A 20,094-nucleotide genomic window follows, 5' to 3' on the forward strand; every position below is an offset into this window, starting at 1 on the left:
AATTAGAGAGCTCATAAGATGCAATCCAGATTATGGCCCAGCACCTCAGTGACGGGAAACAAGGGAAAGGTTAAGGACCATGGGTGACAGAGTGAGGGGATCCAAACAGCTAACTGAAGTACTGAAAGAGAAAAGGGGAAAGAAACGGGCAGAGCAAGTGCATGAGTTAATGGCTGAAAATTTTCCAGAACTGATGAAAATCACAATCCACTGAGATATGAAGTCCAAGAAATCCCAATGAGGATGGAAATTTTCACTCAAGTACAACATGGTCAAATTGGAGATCACCAAAAATAAAGAGTTTCAATGCAATTAGGGGAAAAAAGATTACATTGAGGTAACAGCCATAGGATAACCAGTTTTTTAAAAAAATAGAATGACATCCTTAATGATTTGAAAGAAAATTCTACCCATCTATATCTAAAATTTTGGGTGGGGGTGGGAGGTACCAGGGATTGAACTCAGGGGCACTCAACCACTGAGCCACATCCCCAGCCCTGTTTTGTATTTTATTTAGAGACAGGGTCTCACTGAGTTGCTTAGCACCTCGATTTTGCTGAGGCTGGCTTTGAACTCATAATCCACCTGCGTCAGCCCCAGGAGCTATTGAGATTACAGGCATGCACCACCACGCCTGGCCAGAATTGTAACTTCTGTTCATCAATACACACTGTAAGAAAATTAAAAACCTATAAGTTGGAGAAGATACTTACAATACGTATGCCTGAAAAAGATAATAAAATATGAAAAGAATAAATGCAAATCAATAAAAAGAAAATAACTCAATAAAATAATGGAAAAAAATAAGAATAGGCATTTCAAGAGGAAGCATAGTGTTAATAAACTTATCAAGAGATGCCTAAACTTGCTAGTAACCAGAAACATCAAGATCACAATAAAAAACATTTACACCAACTTCATTGGTAAATACTGAGAAATCTGACAATGTCAAGCCTTAGAAAAGATGTAAATCAAGAGGATATATTATATATTCGTATTGGGCATAAAATTGATCCAACCACTCTGGAAAAATATTTGTCATCATCTTATAAAATTAGGTATTTGCACACCTTATAACCCAACAATTTCAATTCTTTGTCTATACTCAAAAGAAATGTGAACATATTAGTACCCCATGATTTGTATAGGAATGGTCATGGTAGCACTGATTGTCATAGCAAAACCAAACTGGAAATGACCAAAATGCCAATCAATAGGAGACTAAGCTACATTCAACAACATGAATGAATCTCATGAAGTTTCATGAAAGAATAGCATAGAAAAAAAAACTAACTAGGAACACATAATATGGTTAGGTATTGTTAATAATGTTGAGTCTAGGGCTGGGGTTATAGTTCAATAGTAGAGCATTTGCTTTGTATACAAGATACGCTGAGTTTTTCCCCAGAAGCACTGCCCCCAAAAAAGCTGAGTCTAAAAGTAAGTCCCTGAAATTCTCCTCAGTACATACCCAAAAGAAATGAGTGATTATTTTTCCAAAGTACTATGTACAAGAATGTTCATGGCAACTGTATTAATAATAGCCCAAACCTAAAAATAAACTATCCATCAATAGAAGAATAGATAGATAAATTGTGATATCTTCACACAATGGAAGACTACAGAATAATGAGAAGAATAACTACTACATGCAGCAAATTTGAATAATCTCAGAAACACAATCCTTAGTAAAAGAAGTCAGATACACAAGACAGGGACCTCATAAATGGTCTCATTTATATAAGAATCAAGAAAATTAGGCAAAACTAATCTGAGGACAAAGGCCAATTTCTGCTGGGAGGAAAGGATATAAAGGAAGACTTTTGGGTTTTGAAATGCTTTGCATTTTCATCTGGGTGGTCTGGTTAGTTTTCCATTACTGTGACAAAATACCAGAGAAAAATAAAGCAGGAAAGGTTTATTTGGCTCACGGTTTCAGAGGTTTCAGTCTATGGTTATTTAGTCACACTGCTTTGGGGCCATGGCAAAGTGAAACATGACAGGCAGCTATGTGGCAGAGAAGTTGTTCACCTCATGGTGGCCAGGAAGCAGAGAGAGTTGGGGACAAAATATACCCTTCAAGGGCAAGTCCCCAATGGCCTAACTTCTTTCCAATAGTCCCCATCTCCTAAAGTTTCCATCACCTCCATTAAGCCCATTGAACTATGAACCGGTAAGTGGATTAATCCATTGATGAAGTCAGAACCCTCAGGAACCAATCAGCCCCTAAAGGTCCCACCTCTGAACATTGCTGCCTTCAACACATGAGTTTTTGGAAGCTATTTCAGATTCAAACCACAACAGTGATAATTACACAGGAGTGTGTGTATGTGTGTGTGTGTGTGTGTGTACACGTCTATATATGAATTGAGATTTAAGATTTGTGTACTATGGTTTTTGCCTTAATAAGAAATTTTTTAAAAGCAAGCCACAGAAGACATTATAGCAGGTTATCTTTTGGTCACTAAGCCATAGAATTTAAATACGATAAAATAAGAAGAGAGGAAGGATGAGACAGAGAACATAAAATTCAAGTAGTGGAGACCAGGAGAAGAATCCTGTGCCACCTAGTTCTTGGGGTTTGTAGTGGTGTTAGTATTTTTGTTACATACAGGAGGACCAGGTGTGAGCTAGTGATGACACTGAGTGTCATGGTTTAGATATGAGGTGTCCCCCAAAGGCTCATGTGTGAGACAAAATGTGTGAGGCAAAATGATTAGGTTATGAGGTGTGACCTAATCCACAGCTTAATCCACCAGTATGGATTAATTGGGTGATGATTGTGGGCGGGCGATGGTGCCTGGGTGTGTGCCCTTGGGGTTTATATTGAGCTTGCTCTTTCTGCTTCCTGGTGCCATGTCCGGATCTGCTTTCCTCTTCCACACTCTTCTGCCATAATTGCTCTCAGGCCCAGAGCAATGGAGTCAGCTGTCTGTGCACTGAGAACTCTGAAACACGAGCACCAAATAAACTTCTTGTCAGGCCTTCTGGTCGTAGCAGCAAAATGTTGACTAAAACATTGAATCATGACCCAGGGTTATAACCAATTTTTCCTTCTATTCATGGATTTGTTCTGGTGCTGGGGGCTGAACCCAGAGGGCGCCTGATAAGTGGGCTCTACCACTGAGCCACACACCCCAGCCTCTGCTTTTTCTTATCTGAGGTCATTTTTATGGCACAGACCCCTGTACCCTGGCTACGTACCTGATAACGTTTCCTAAACTGGTTAAACTTAAGTTAACCCGAGATCCTTCTTTCAGTCTGTCCCCTTCAGCTCCTGAAGATCTCTGCCTTTCACTTCCAGCTAAATCTACCAGATTAATGCTGGATTGTTTGGTGAGGGCTTTGTCTAGGAAAACCTGTAGGGACACACACAGGCCATGCTGTTAGAGAGCCCAACCTCTTCCACATGCTCAAATGGTTCTTGGGATTGTATTTCAAACTCAAAAAAAAAAAAAAAAAAAAAGCAACAAAATGAAATTAATCAGCCATTCACAACACCATCCTCTTTACAGCGGCATGACCAGGCCCAGGTGTCTCACTGGTCCCTTCCCATTTCTGCAAAGCTCTTTTCTGAGGAAATACTAGACATCAACGATTGCTCTGGAGTATCCATGGTCATTGAGATTTAAAAATGTAAAATACTGGGGAAGTGCAAAATAAGTAATTGTTCAGGATTGTGTGAGTGGAACGAACCTCCATTTTAGAATCCCACAGATTCTCTTGCTGGTGACCTGCACTTAACCTGTAATATGGTGACAACAGCACATTATTGAGATGTCATAGGGGTTCAAGGTAATAGATGCAAAGGTCCTAACACATGCTCGGAATGGAATGTGAGGTGTTCCTATTACTGCTGACCCCACTGAAGAGCAGGGCTGTAAATCTCTTCACTTGTTTATTTGTGGCTGATTTCTTCTCTTGCCCTTAAAATATGAAGTCAAATAAATTATCCGGGTAAACCATGTAAGAAGTTTGTGAATTTTACTAACATTGTAAAATCAAGTGACTAGCCCTTAAAAGTTTAAAAAGTTCAGCACGCCTGTAACCCCAGCAGCTTGGGAGGCTGAGGCAGGAGGATCGTGGGCTCAAAGCCAGCCTCAGCAACTTAGTGAGGCCCTAAGCAACTCATCAAGGCCCTAGGCAACTCAGCAAGACACTATCTCTAAATAAAATAAAAAAGGGCTGGGGATGTGGCTCAGGGGTTGAGTGTCCCTGGGTCCAAACCCTGGTTCAAAAAAAAAAAATTTACAAAGTTCTTTAAAATGTATTATCTCATTCAAGTCTCCCAACTTTTGTGGGAGGAGAGCTATGCATCCTATTTTACAGAAGAAGAAACTGAGGGTTAGGGAGATTATTTCTCCAAGTGTTAGAGCTGGTCAATAAAAAAGTCTGCACGATCCAGTGTTTGTCCACCAATCATGGCTGAGCACAAGATGATTTTCATTGATGCTTACTTTATCTACTGCTAGTACTGTGGCTTACAGGGTAGAATTGGTACAATCATAGTTAATTACAGTGTTCCCACAAGACTTGTGAATTGCCATTTCTAGATCAAACTAGGGATATTGTACATACCAGTCCCTGATGCCCAGCTAATAATACAGAGGAGAAAAGCCCACTTTAGTGGACTTTAGTAAGTAGAAAGTTACATGGTACATGGATTACCTGGTTTCCAAGAATTAATCCAAGTATCAGAAAGTACTTCAGTATGTGGCCCTAGGCTCATGGATCTGATATTGCTGGTCCTTATATTGATGATATATAGGCCTGCTACTGATTCAGTTCTCCAACTCTGTAGTTGGAGTCATGGTCATATCTTCACAATTTACTCCTTGATCAACTTGGGGTCAAAATTCATTTCTCACAGCATGAAATGTACTTGAAGGACAACAGCTAACAATGTCCTCTGGGCACTGTGAGCATCTGGTGTGTGGTAGGACTTCACCATGAGCAATAGTGCAGAGTGGGGCACGGGTATGAAGATGAGGGATGGGCAGTAGAAGAACAGGTCCTCACTTTTTCCTCCTTCTGACCCTATATTCTATGGTTGGAAGCAGCCACTTTAATCCATAAATCAAACTGGGCTCAGGAGGCTGAGACAGGAGGACCATGAGTTCAAAGCCAGCCTCAACAGTGGCGAGATGCTAAGCAACTCAGTGAGTCCCTGTCTCTAAATAAAACACAAAATAGGGCTGAGGATGTGGCTCAGTGGTTGAGTGTCTCTGAGTTCAATCCCTGGTACCAACCCCCTAACAAATTGGGAAGGATCCCACAGTATCCATGAACCTATTATGCCACTCGGGACCCTCCCTAAGGTCACCAGGACACAGATAGTCACCTGAACCTCACCTGCTTGAGCTGAATAGTGATGACCATGTGGGATCTGCTGCTGCTGGTGTTCATGTTGGTTGAAGCTGTGGTCCTGATTTTTGTTCCTTGTTCCATCAGCTTTTCAATTTGTGCATAATTTTCACAAGGCACAGACTTCAGGCCTTCCACATAAAAGCCCAGCTGTTGGTCTTCCCTGACTTTTAACCCACCAGGTTTTTTGGTTCTAGACAGCAAATCTCTTATCTTTTGGGGGGCGGGGGGAAGAATGTAAACTTCAATTAATCAGGAATCTTTACTTCAGTGTTTTATTTATGCCTACAATGTAATAAGAACTCAATAAATAAATGAATAAATTTAATATTAAATTTCTGTAGGGTGCAGATGAGGGTGTAGCTCAGTGGTAGAGTGCTTGTCTAGTATGTGCAGAGTCCCCAGGTTCAATCCCAGTGCAGGGGAAAAAAAATTCTGTGGGTACCAGACAACCTCATAATTGAACTCAGTAAAAATAGAGAAATGGATAAGCAAGAAGAAAGAAACTGCCGGGCATGGTGGTGCATGCCTGTAATCCCAGCAGCTCAGGAGGCTGAGACAGGAGGATTGTGAGTTCAAAGCCAGTCTCAGCAAAAGCAAGGTAATAAGCAACTCAGTGAGACCCTGTCTCTAAATAAAATACAAAATAGGGCTGGGGATGTGGCTCAGTGATCAAGTGCCCCTGAGTTCAATCCCTGGTACCAACCCCCTAACAAATTGGGAAGGATCCCACAGTATCCATGAACCTATTATGCCACTCGGGACCCTCCCTAAGGTCACCAGGACACAGATAGTCACCTGAACCTCACCTGCTTGAGCTGAATAGTGATNGTACAAAAAAAATAAACTCCTGTTGTAATTAGTGAATCAGAAGCCTATTTTTTTTGTACTAGTTATTGAACCCAGAGGCATGTTACCACTGAGCCACATCCCCAGCCCTTTTATTTATTTATTTATTTGTTTATTTATTTATTTATTTTGAGAGAGGGTCTTGTTAAGTTGCTTAGGTCCTCACTAAATTACTGAGGCTAGTCTCAAACCTGCGATCCTTCTGCTTCAGCCTCCTGAGTCACTGGGATTACAGGTGTGCACCACTGTGCCCAGTTTAGAAGCCTAAGTTTTAAAATTAATTTAAAAGATTTTTAGAAATCCATATTGTTTTCAAGTATCTAAGCACTCCAACCAGACTGAATTCCTCAGGGTGGACCCATATCTTTTTATAAATAGATCTCAGTGAGCACTCAGGGAATGCTCATTGAGTGCACAGTGTAACTGGAGCTGGGCTGATGAGTAGTGTTCAATTTTTATGTGGTGCTAAGGACCGAACCCAGTGCCTCACACATGCTAGGCAAAAGCTTTACCACCGAGCCACAGCCCCAAATCCTGGTTACTCTTATATTTGATTAGCAATTCCTTTATGGGTACCATAAAAACAAATCATCTGCTGGCGTTGTGGTGCATGCCTGTAGTCCCAGCAACTCAGGAGACTGAGGCAGGATTGCAAGTTCAAGCCAGCTTCAGTAATTTAGTGAGACCTTCAGCAATTTAGCAAGACTGTCTCAAAATAAAAAATGAAGCCAGGTGCAGTGTTGCATGCTTGTAATCCCATTAGCTCCAGAGGGGGAGGCAGGAGGATCACAAGTTCAAAGCCAGCCTCAGCAACTTAGGAAGGTCCTAAAGCAACTCAGTAGGACCTTGTCTCTAAATAAAATACAAAAAGGGCCAGGGATGTGACTAGGTAGTTAAGCATCCCTGGGTCCAATCCCCAGTACCAAAAAAAAAAAAGTACCGAAGTCTTACTTTAACAAGAACAACCATATGTAAAAGTAAAAACAATTAGAACTTAGTAACATGCAAAGAAGTACCCAATAGAAGGGCAAGTTTGTAACACTACCCCCAACACCACCTTCCTGAACCTTCTCCTTAAGGAGGGAAGTTTATTCGATCCAAACAGCATTTGCCACTGCTGAATGAAACAAGAGACTATGATAATTTGGGGACTCTTGTTACTAGAGATTTGTGTGATGACCTACTTTGACCACAGCCTCAGATCAGAGCTCACATGGCCTCTCCCTCCAAAAAGTTGCAGCTGGAAAGCAAAACATGGGTCCACTGTGAGGGCCAGGTGACCCAGAGAGCCCAGAGGAAGGAGTGTCAGGTGCAGAGAGGACTGGGCTGGAAATCAGAAGCACCTGGGTTCACAGTCCTGGTTCTGTGTCCCAAACTGCAAAATCCTTGGAAAGTCCCTCATGTTCCCAGTTTTCCCTCTTAATATGAGGGAGACAGATGACATTCTCTCTAAGCTGTCCCCCAGCAGTGGTATCTGTAGTTCAAAGTCCTAAAGTCAAGGTGGATTCACAGACTGAAGTGTGGGCAAGCAAAACAGTGGACAGAAGGGGTCAGAAATAAGGAAACCTCACCGCAGAGACAGCTTCTGCTTCAGCCAGGAAGCCTTTTCTGTCATTTCCATCAAGTAATATAAATTCTTGGAAGTGGCATCTCAGGCTTAATATGTGAACCACTAAAGTTAACTAGCAAAAAGGATAAGCTTATCTGGATGGAAAGTACTGGGACCCAGAGACAGGGCGGCTCCTGGCTCCAGGACCCTCCAGGTTGCCTGGAGATGAATATAGACCATCATGATTCACAGCCATCTGAGAGCTTCCTAGCTCCTCTCTCTGCTCTACTTGGCATTTCTTTAAATCCAGCTATATTCTGCTTAAACCCCAATTCGACTGTCTTATTTTCCTATTGAAAACCTCTGTTGAGGGACTGGGGTTGTGGCTCAGTGGTAGAGCGTTTGCCTAGCATGTGTGAGGCACTGGGTTCAATCCTCAGCACCACATAAAAATAATAAATTAAACAAAGGTGTTGTGTTCATCTACAACTGACAAAAAAATTAAAAAAAAAAAAGATCAAAACCAACCCCTGTTGACTCTCAATGACTTACTAGACCAACCACTTTACTGTTTGGCAACTCTTTAGCTTTATCCCACGAAGCCTCCCCCATTCTTGCCCACCATGCAGCTCACTCTGTCTATATGGGACACTCAGTGTTCCCTTAAATGTCATGCACTTCACATATTAATGTTTTTTTTTTCTTTTCTTTTTTTCCTTTTTGAGTTGCTGGGGATAGAACCCAGGGCCTCACGCATGCTAGCCAGGTGTTCAACCACTGAGCCACACTCCTGGCCCTATGAATAGATTTTGAAATGCTGATCCCTAAGCCTAAAGTGCCCCTGTCTGTACCCCTCCCCTCCTCTCACTTCTCTGCCTTACTAAACTCATAAATATCCTTCAAAGCCCAGGCTAACTCCTCTGTGGACAGCAATAAACTGTGTGTGTGTCGGGGGGGTAGCTGCCTCCTCTTCTATGCCTCTCTCTTTTCATACCCACACAGCACATGTGTTACTTTTAGAAGAAGTGGGTATTCCACTCAACTTCTCCAAGGTAAGGACCATGTCTTAGGTTTTCTTTGTCTTCAGAGTCTAGAATGATATGTGGAACATGAAAGATATTTAATAAACTTTATTTATTTGGCTGCTGAAATACCTAATGGAAAAATACCACAGACTCATAGAATATAAGACTTCTAAAATAAGAAAATTGGACATTCTAGGATCTCCTCGGGTCTCATATTCTATGAATGTTCAATTTTCTCATTTTAGAGATAAGGAAACAGAATTCCAGGAAGATTACCATCATAAATAGGTCTCAGTAGGGGGAGCAACATGGGGAGAAGCTGTTCTCCCCATTTTCCCCTATGAGCTTGGTAATAAAGGAAATAAGGGGAGACCTTTGGGTAGTTTTGGAGGTTATACAAAAACTATTAAGATATGGTCTCTGCCAATAAGAAACATACAATTATAGATATATTTATCAATTATCCTTTCAGTAAACATGTTGAGAGCTCCCATTCTAGACAAAGAATTATGCTGGGCTGGGGGGTGGGTAGCTCAGTGGTGAAGCACTTGCCTAGCATGTGCGAGGCCCTGGGTCCACTCCTCAGCACCACCACCCAAAAAAAAAAAAAGTGAAGTCCTGCAATAAGATAGAAATATGCTCATAGGGAAATTATTATTTGAAAATCATACTTTAAAATTTGTTTACATATTTGCACATAATGAGTCCAGAAAAAAAGGTAGGCCAGGCAGGGTAGCAAACACCTGTAATCCCAGCAGCTTGGACGGCTGAGGCAGGAGGATCTGAATTCAAAACCAGTCTCAGCAATGGTGAGGTGCTAAGCAACTCAGTGAGACCCTGACTCTAAATAAAATACAAAATAGGGCTGGGGATGTGGCTCAGGGGTCGAGAGCCCGAGTTCAATTCCTGGTACCAAAAAAAAAAAGCAATAGTAATAAAAAAATATGAACACTTGATAAAGATTTAGTTTTTTTCTGGATATTTAGATGCTGGATGTATGGCTCAGTGGTAGAGCAGCATGTGCAAGACCCTGGGTTCCAGCCCCAGCATGACAAACAACAACCAAAAAGAAATTTAAAATTTAGTATCTCTTATATACTCTGTAAATGAACAAACTAAATTTGGAAATAAGGTCATCTTCCAAAGTAACCCAGCTAGCAAATGAGAAAGCTGGGATTTGAAACAATGTTCTGTATACTGCTCCCTTAGGGAGCAAGCTGCATACAGTCTATGAGGCAAACTCAGGCCACCAGCTGTTTTTGGTGTTTCACATTTTCAAATTGTTGGAAAAACTGAATGAAAAATAATATTTCATGACACACGAGAATGATGTGAAATTCAAATTGCAGTGTCCCTAAATAGTTTCATTGGTGCACAGTTGCATCCACTAATTTCCATGTTGTCTTTGGCTCTCATTGTTCTACAACAACAGAGTTGAGTAGTTTTCAAGAGACAGTAAGATTCTGAAAGCCTGAAGGATTTATTCTCTGGACCTTTGCAGATAAAGTGTGAAGACCCCACACAACATCACCTGGATTGACGCTAATGACCTCAGAATATACAGACAGGAGTTGGCATTCAAGCTGGACCTTGAAGTTGAGTGGTTTCTTTGGGGGCAGAAAAAGTAGACATAGAAAGCCTAAATGTCTAGAAAAAGGATATGCTCTGGAAAAGAAGAATAGTTCTGTGAGACTGGAAGAATAGCACATGTGAAAATAAAGCTTAGGAGGAAGCTGGAGAGGTGGGTAGAGCTGGGAAGGGCTCATCTGAAAAAGAATCACTAAAGTTTGTATGTGAGAAAATATAATCTCTAGGGTTGGTATGTAGCTTAGTGGTAGAATAAATGCTCAGCATGCACAAGGCCCCAGGTTCAATCCCCAGAACCAAGGGGAGAAAAGTATTAAAAAGAAAAATATAATCTCTATTACCTGTTCATTGTAAATTTCCAGCATACTGAATGTAACCTGTATAGAGAAGAGCACAAGTAAATGTTCTCTTGAAACCATCATCTTTGGGGGGGCGGGGGGGTGTGGGGAGGAAATCATACTCACACACACACACAAACACATACATATATATGTATATATTATATTACATATAATATATATCTCCTATATATACACATAAGTATCTCAAATGTCTAAAAAGAAAAGGTAATATTAAATATAGTAAAGCTTATTTCAACATGCAACTGGTTATCAAGTAATTTTAATGTTATTGGAAAGGTTCTTTTTTCTTTATTTTGTAAATTAATTATACATGACAGTATAATGCACTTTGATACATCATATCTAATGCAGTATAATTTCTCATTCTTCTGGTTGTACATGATATAGAATTCTACGAGTCGTATAGTTATATATATATACATAGGGCAATAATATCTGATGTATTCTACTATCCTTCCTGCCTGGTACCCTGTCCCCTTCCTTCACTCTCCTCTGTCTAAAGTAACTCTATTCTTCCCTAGCCTCACCCCTCATTGTGAATTAATATCCACATATAATAGATAGGTTCTTCACAGAGGAAACACATATTCTCTACCCTACCATAGATCTGGAATATTGCTAGCCAAGCTTTAGCCTCTTCAACAGGATTGGGGGGAATCAGAATGGTTCTAGTCTAGAGAGAAAGTCTAATGTTTGCCATGCTCTACTCATTATAAAGCTGGCTTGTCTCTTGGTCACCCAGTGATGAGTCTTGCCAATGAAGTCTCAGGGCCACAGAACATTTGACTAGGTTCAGAGTGATTGGGTAAAAATGAACAAATAGCCAGGGGTTAGCAGACAAGGGAAATCTCTAATGTGGAAGTGAAAACAAATAGAAAAGAGAAATTTAGAGAATACAGACAATGCATTTTTAAAATCCCTATAATTAATAGTCTCAGAGAAAAAAAATTATACCCATAAAAAACAAAACAGTATTCTATTAACTGGGAACAATCAGAAAATAAGGAAAAGTATTTGTAAATTAAATTTATGAATAAGATGCAAAATTAAAATAGAGTTAAGGGCTGGGAATGTAGCTCAGTGGTACAGCACTTACCTACCATATGCTAGGTCCTAAGTTCATTCCCCCAGCATTGCCCACCTCCCCAAAAGAGACGGTGGGGGAGGTCTTCCAGAATGAAGAATAAAAGGCCAACAAGAGGGAAATAGGTGGTAAAAGATATTGGAATTAGAATGCATGAGATTAAAATCCGCCCAAGTAAAACTTCCAGAAACAGAAGAAATGGTGGAGGAAATTAAAAGAGACAAAATTAGAAAGGTTTCCTGAAGCACAGGAATCTCCACATTGAAAAGGGTCCCATGAGTGTCCAGCATGAAGAATAAGAAAAGACACTTGAAAACATCAAGAATAAAGAGAAGATCCTCAAAGCTATCAGAGGAAACAATGATGACCACCAAAAAGATCATCTAGAAAGAGTAGAATCAGAGTGGCAGCGGACTTCTAAGCCACAACATTGAAACTTAAAAGACAATGGAAATATATTTTCAGTATCCTTAGCTAGAATGCTATTCTGGGTAAACTTGAACCAAGCATGGAGGTCAGAAAAGATACTTTCAGCTATGCCAAGGCTGCAAAGAATATATTCCTGGCCCACCTCTTCTGAGGAAAAGGATAAAGTAAACCATGTAGGAGGCAGGGGAGCCAGCAAAGAAGAATGTTGAAGTTCCAGAATGGCAGGTTTGCAGCAGCTGGGGAAATACTGTTCCAATCTTAGCAGGAGAATAGAAACCTTCTGATGAAGGAGATCTAATAAAAATAAGGGAACCAATAAATTGGGTATATGGCAAATATTGTTAATAGGCCCATGACACTAATTTGGAACACTGAGACAAAGATTTATAGAAAACCAGAAACAATTTTAAGAAAGGTAAAGACATTTAAAAACTCCAAGAAAAATGAAGTATAGAAAAGATGTATGCAGTAGACAATATTTGCATAGCTAAAATGTTAATTACTATGGATTTAACCATATTTTGTTATTTGACTCTATAAAAACGTGAGAGAAAAAAGATCATGATGGGAGCCATTGGTGTGGCAAAGTTAAATCCTGTACTACTATAGTAGGAAAATAGCAGATATTGTCACAATTGATTCCTAAGAAAATAAAAACCAACATTTTTTTTAAATATGGTGATAGTAGGGCACACAGATAAAGAATTGGAGATGGGAACTGGGGAAGTAACAGAGAAGTGGGGAGGAGAATGGAGGAGGATGGTGGTTTCCATGATAAGTTGTTCAGTACTGTTTGGAAGTTTAAACACTATTCTATTGAACTATAATTCATTCTGTACAATTTACCCATCTAAAGTATATAATCCTTCTTCACAGAATTAGAAAAAGTTAATCCTTAAAAATTCATTTGAAGAATAAGAGACCCAGAACAGCCAAAGCAATACTAAGAAAAGTGATATAGGAGACATCACAATACTTGATCTCAAATTATACTACAGAGCTGTAGTAACAAAAAAGATCATGGTATTGGCTATCAAAATAAACACAAAAAGACCAATGGAGCAGAATAGAAGACACAGAGACAAATCTACACAGTTACAGCTATTCAATACTTGACAAAGGTGCCAAAAATATATTTTGGAGAAAATACAGCCTTTTTAACAAATGGTGCTGGAAAAACTGGATAGCTATATGTAGAAAAATGAAATTAGATCCCAATCTCTCAACCTGCACAAAAGTCAAATTGAAATGGATCAAAGACTTAGGAATTAAACCAGAAACCTTGCAACTGCTAGAAGAAAACATAGGGTCAACACTCCATCATGTTGCTGTTGGCACTGTCTTCCTTAACAAACCCCCCACCCCAAGCACAAGAAATAAAACCGAGAATCAAAGCGGGATGAATTAAAAAGCTTCTGCACAGCAAAGGAAACAATTGAGAATATAAAGAGAGCCTACAGAATGGAAGAGAATCTTTGTCAGCTACTCCTCTCATAGGGGATTAATATCCAGACTATATAAAGAACTCAAATAACTTAACACCAAAAAAAAAACTTAATAAATGGGCAGAAGAACTAAATAAAAACTTTTCAAAAGAAAAAAAAACACAAAAGACCAACAAATATATGAAAAAATATTTAACATCTGTAGCAATCAGGGAAATGCAAATCAAAACTACACAAGATTTCATCTTACTCCAGTCAAAATGGCAGTGATCAAGAATACAAATAATAATAAATGCTGGTGAGGATGTGGAGAAAAGGGTACACTGTACATTGTTGGTAGGACTGTAGAAAGTATGGTTATTCCTCAAAAACCTAGGGTTGGAACCACCATAGGACCCAGCTATCCCTTGGTATTTTCCCCAAAGAACTAAAATCAGCATGCTCTAGCGATATAGCCACCTCAATACTTATAACAGTACAATTCACAGTAGCTAAATTATGGAATCAATCCAGATGCCTGTCAATAGATAAGTGGATTAAGAAATTGTGGAGTTCTACTCAGCCATAAAGAAGAACGAAATTATTTGCTGGATGGAAATGGAGAAAATCATGTTAAGTGAAATAAGTTAGATTTAGAAACTTAAAGGTCAAGTGTTTTCTCTCATATGTGGATGCTAGAATAAAATAAAACAAAGGAGGAGGGAAGGATGGGATATCATAAAGATACAGAGAAGATCATAGAAGAAGGAGTGAGAGGTGGAGTGGAAGGATGGAAAAGAGGAGGCAATGCAGAATGAATTCTTTAAAAATTATGTTATGTGCATATAAATATACCACGGAGAAGTTCACCTTTATGTATAAGTAAAAAGAACCAATCAAATATAAACAAATAGATGAGCAAAAGGAAGTCAAGTAGAGTAGAGGAAAGAGAAAGGGATCATGAAATGAATATGAATTCCATGCATGTATATTTCTATGAACCCAATTACTATATTGTTGAGAGCCACAGTTTGCCAGAGGGAATGGTTGAAAGGTGACCCTGTTCTGGGAATAGGGCGGCTCTGGGATTAGGGCGGATCCTGCTGCCTCGGGCGCAGCTACTTTGGAGTTCCCGTTGAGTTCTCCCAGGGGTTCGGGGAGAATTGGTGCGTGGAGCCCGGTGGAGGGAGTGTGTTCCTGGGAAGTGTGTGTAGAGTGCCAGTGAGAGTTAGGGAATAAAGAGTTGTTGTTTGAACCTACAAGGCTTTGTGGCGGCTCGGTTATTTTGTGCCCAGACAGACTTCGACACTATATAAAGCTCTACTAGAAATAAAGCATATAATCCACTGGGTGCAATGGCGCACACCTATAATTCCAGGAATTCAGGAAGCTGAGGCAGGAGGATTCAAGGTTAGCCTCAGAAGTTTCACAAGACCCTGTCTCAAAAAAAAAAAAAAAAAAAAGATGGATGGGATGCTAGGGAAGCAGCTCAGTGCCCTGGGTTCAAACCCCAGCACCCCCAACAAAAAATAATAATAAATAAGCGAAGTGTTCAATGTTTTTTTTTAATAGAAATAGTCATTTTAAAAAATTTTTTAGTCATTGATAAACATTTATTTTATTTATTTACATGCAGTACTGAGAATTGAACTCAGTGCCTTACACATGCCAGGCAAGTGTGCTACCACAGAGCCACAGCCAGAGCCCCCTCAATCCAGTGGTTTTTAGGATACAATTGGCATGCCAAACTCAGATTCTATATTGTAGGTTGAAAATAGTTTTTAAAAATCTATCTGTACTGAACATGTACAGACTTTTCCCCCTTAATTTCTGAAATAATATAATATAATGATATTGATATTGTATTAGGCATTATAAGTAATTTAGAGATGATTTAAAGTATATGGGATGACGCACAAAGGTTATATGAGAATACTGTGCCATTTTATGTAAGGTACTTGAGCATTCAGGGATTTTGGTATCCAAGGGAGTTTTGTGGTGGGTGGTGTAGGAACCAATCCAGGAATGACTATTCACACAGTTATGCAAACATCACCACAACCTATATTTTGCCCTCTTCCCCACATCTACATGAAGTCCCTCACCACCACTTCCCATTTTCTGCTGTCTCCCCTCCCCCACCCATCCCTAGAAACCACTAGTCTTCTTTCTGCCTGCAGAGACTTTCTGTTTCTGGCTATTTCATAAAAATATAATCAAATACTATTTGACCTTTGTGTTTTCTTTCCCTTATCATAATGTTTTCAAGAGTTGTCCATATTGTAATAAGCATTAGAATGCCCTTTTTTTTTAAAGCTGGATAATATTGCATTGTGTGGAGATACATTTTATTCATCCATTCATCATTTGATGAACACTTGGGTTATTTCTACTTTGGGGCAATTGTGAATATAGTGCTATGGAATATTTAAGTTCAAAATTTTATTTGGAGCTGGGTGTGGTGGCACATACCTATAATCCCAACGGCTTGGAAGGCTGAGGAAGGAGGATCACAAGTACAAAGCCAGCCTCAGCAACTTAGTGAGGCCATGAGTAACTTAGCAAGATCCTGTCTCAAAATAAAAAATTTTAAAAGGCAGAGGTTTGCTGGGGATGTGGCTCAGTGGTAAAGCAACCCCAAGTTTAATCCTGGGACAAAAAAAATATTATATGGACATATACTTTCCTTTCTTTTGAGTATTTGAGTTCTTAAAATATACTTGCATTACTTTCAAATACTTTTAATTAAAAAAATTGGAGATACTGAAATGTTAATGCTATTTAGTTGGGTTGAAGAGATTATGAGTAATTTCTATTTTCTATCTTGAACATATTACCTTTAAAGTCAGAAGAGTAATTAAGATAAAAAAGGATGCAATATTGAATTTTCGTAACACCAATTTAATTTCTTCTGCCATTTAGACAAAGCAGAAACACAGACTATGAATACAGGTATTTGTTGATGTTTTGCTATCATGTTTTAAATTTGATCATGGTACTAGTTATACTGCACCTTGAAAATGTCACCAAGCTTCAGTGAATCTGAAATTTAGTCTTGGGTCTTCTATGCCAGGTAAAGTAAGAAATTATGTGAGACAAATAAACAACAAAGTCACATCTTCGGGGCTAGAGATGTAACTTAGTGGTAGAGCAAGTGCTTTACATGAAGGAGACCTTGGGTTCCATCCTAGCATCAAAATAAATAATAAAAGCAAATAAGATGAGAACACAGCCACTACTGTGGTGGAAGAGAAGAGCAAAGGAAACTATAGACTTGAATCAGCTAAGGTTGATTCAACCTCAAGAGTAACCCCTTATTAGTGTTAGCAATTCTGTCTGCTTCTACGATACCCAGTGTTTTTTAAATACATGTCCTTGGGGATGGGTATGTAGCTTAGCTGTAGAACTACCCCAGCACACACGCACACACACACACACACACACACACACACAAAATGCACTATCTTAAAATAGAAATGCTAATAACTTTCATTTGGAGAAGGTGTTCAAAATTTTTTTAAAAAGCCATTATTTGAAGAAGGTATTCTAGCATAATGCATACCTGGTATTCTTGATTTCTCCCCTGATTCTCAATTGCTTGAAAGAGTTCTTCACACACACTTGGAATAATACCTTTGTTTGCACCAAATCCAATCATGGAGTAGCTTTTTCCAGAGCCAGTCTGACCATAGGCCAAGAGAGTAGCATTGTAGCCTTGCCATGCACTGTCCAGGATTCCCCTCCCGATATCATGGAAAACATCTCTCTGGAAAGAGGATCACAGGTGTCGGTCAGCCCAGGCTTGCAGGATGTTTACTTATACATTCTTTCTTTTCACAGTGCTCCTAAGGCCTAATAAATATTCTGATTTTAATTAACTCCACCTTAATTAGCATATGATCAACCGAAGCACAACTCAGATTCTTAGAGCCAGAAGAAGTAAAATTGGAAACCAAAAAGAGCTTGTAGGTTTGGAAGACACTGCACATTCACATCCATGAGCTACAACTGGTATATCTTGAACTAGCTCGTATCCACCAGTAATTAATTTGTCTATTTTATAGTCTTTACAAAAGATAGGCTATGTCTTTAAAATTGGGCAATTAGACAAAAAATTTTGAGGGACCCAGACCAGTCAGAGCATTTTCTACTTCTTTATTGTGTAACCCAAATAATAACATCACAAAGTTAACCCACACTAATTTTAGCCTTCTATGGGTGAACTCTCTTTTCACCAGACCTAGTGGTTCTGAAGCATTTCTCCGGTGCACACGGATGCGTAAATACCCACATACACACAAACACACACACATTACATCTTTTGGATCTTGTAAGTTCCCCGAAGGCACATGTGTTAGAGGCTTGGTGCTATTGAGAGGTGTAGAACCTTGAAGAGGTGGAGCCTAGAGCTGGGCATGCAGCTCAGTGGTAGAGCACTTGCCTAGCATATGTGAGGCCCTGGGTTCATTCCTCCAACGCTGCAAAAAAATGAAAAGTATAAAACAAGATGAGGCTTAATGGGAGGTTTCAGATCATTGAGGGGTACCCTCTAGAGGAATTCTGGGAGCCTGATCTCTTTCTCTTTTTTTGCATTCTGGCTGTGAGGTGAAGAGGCTTTGTTCTGCCATATACTCCCTGCCATGATGTTAGTCAGATCCAAAAGTAATGGGCCCAACTGATCAATGGACTGAAACTTCTAAAATTATAAGCCAAAATAAACCTTTTCTTCTCATGAGTTGATTATCTTGGGTGTTTGTTATAGCGCAGAAAGCTGATTAATATACGTACTTTTTTTAATATTCACTTTTTTAGTTTTTGGCGGACACAACATCTTTATTTGTATGTGGTGCTGAGGATCGAACCCAGCGCTGCACGCATGCCAGGCGAGCACGCTACAGCTTGAGCCACATCCCCAGCCCCTGTACATACCTTTAAAAAAAAAATTTAAGTGGAAGATAGATATCTGTGTCATAATTGCTTATAAGAGGGCATGTGGTCTGGCTCCTTTTGTTATCTGGGGTATAGCCATTGCCAGCAACAGTTCTCTTATTTGAAGCTCTTTTTTTTTTTTGTGGTACTGGGGATTGAACCTGGGGCCTTGTGCATGGTAGGCATGTACTCTACCAACTGAGCTACATCTCCAGCCCTTGAAGCTCTTTTAAAGAGTACATTTCTCCCTGTCATCTAATATCAAAAATAAAACAGGAAGTAAGAATAATCTGCTACATTTGTTAAAATTTTACTAGAAAAAAATTCATGTAACTTTTATTTCTGAGAAATATGTACATATCAACTTGTGATTTTCATAAAGACAATAGACAATAACCAGTTTTCTTATAATATTTGTTTTTCATAAGAAAGAAATAGAAAAGTCAGTGGAGCTTCAGACCTGAAATGTAGAATGTGATCTATAGTTAACCAGAATGCTGTGACCATGCTTTTACCAGAAAAATATATATTTATAATGGCTGTCTACTTTAGCCAAACCTCAGAGTGATTACTAAACCTAGTAACTGGTTTTGCTGTCTTTCTTTATCAGCACTACATTTCTAATTTCTTCCCATCCACCATTGATAATAAAATATAGGAAATATTTTCCTACACTACATTTCATTGTGTTAGTCAGTTTTCTACCAATGCAACAAAATACCTGAGATAATCAACTTATAAGAAGGAAAGGTTTGTTTTGCTCACAGTTTCAGACCTTGGTCAGTTGGCATAATTACTCTGGGCTCATGGCAGAAGTACATGGCAGGGGAGGCCTGTTCACTTCATGGCAGTCAAGAAGCAAACAGGAAGAGGAAAGTGCTGGAGTTCCAATATCCCCTTAAGCACACACCCTGTATGTCCCAACTTCCTTTCACTAGGCCCAACTTCTGAAAGTTCCACCCCTTCCAAGAGCTCCATAGGCTGGGGACCAAGCCTCTAAAACATGATCCTTTGCAGATTGTTTCCAATAGACACATGAAACAAAAATTCTACAATGTCTTAGTAGGTGCTCAACAAAAACTCACTTTGGGATAGGAGAAGTTGACAGGTTTCCTTATAGTACAATTCTTAAAGTCTTTTGAAACTAATTAGTTAATATTAACTGAGTCATCCATTTTAAGTATACCATTTGATGAATTTTAACATATGTAGTGGGCCATGTGACCACCACTACAATCAAGATATTTTTGTTTTATTTTAATCACTCCAAGAAGTCCCCTTGTGTTACTCTGCAGCCAGGTCCCTCCTCCCACCAGAGGCCACTGGCCATTGCTAATTTACTTTCTGTAAATATATATATATATATAAATTAAATATATATAATGTGTATATATATATAATTTCCATAGAAGTGGAGTTGTATAGTATACAGTCTCATGTATTTGATTTCTTTCATTTAGTATGTTGCTTTTGAGATTCATCCATGTTGTTG

At 39.3% G+C, this 20,094-nt stretch overlaps 1 protein-coding gene across 1 annotated transcript in view; it reads right to left on the bottom strand.

Annotated features, from left to right (window-relative positions):
* The window catches only part of LOC107140276 (kinesin-like protein KIF28P), a 62,671-nt gene that overhangs the window by 28,676 nt on the left and 13,901 nt on the right, over positions 1 to 20,094 (bottom strand). The window contains exons 3-6 of the mRNA XM_015483312.2: positions 17,236 to 17,439; positions 10,716 to 10,751; positions 5,353 to 5,577; positions 3,205 to 3,359 (exon numbers count right to left, since the gene is read on the bottom strand). Coding sequence (XP_015338798.1) covers positions 3,205 to 3,359; positions 5,353 to 5,577; positions 10,716 to 10,751; positions 17,236 to 17,439 — 620 coding nt within the window. The remainder of the gene's footprint in view (positions 1 to 3,204; positions 3,360 to 5,352; positions 5,578 to 10,715; positions 10,752 to 17,235; positions 17,440 to 20,094) is intronic.

This window comes from Marmota marmota, unplaced genomic scaffold, assembly GCF_001458135.2.
Source record: "Marmota marmota marmota unplaced genomic scaffold, marMar, whole genome shotgun sequence".
NCBI lineage: Eukaryota > Metazoa > Chordata > Mammalia > Rodentia > Sciuridae > Marmota > Marmota marmota.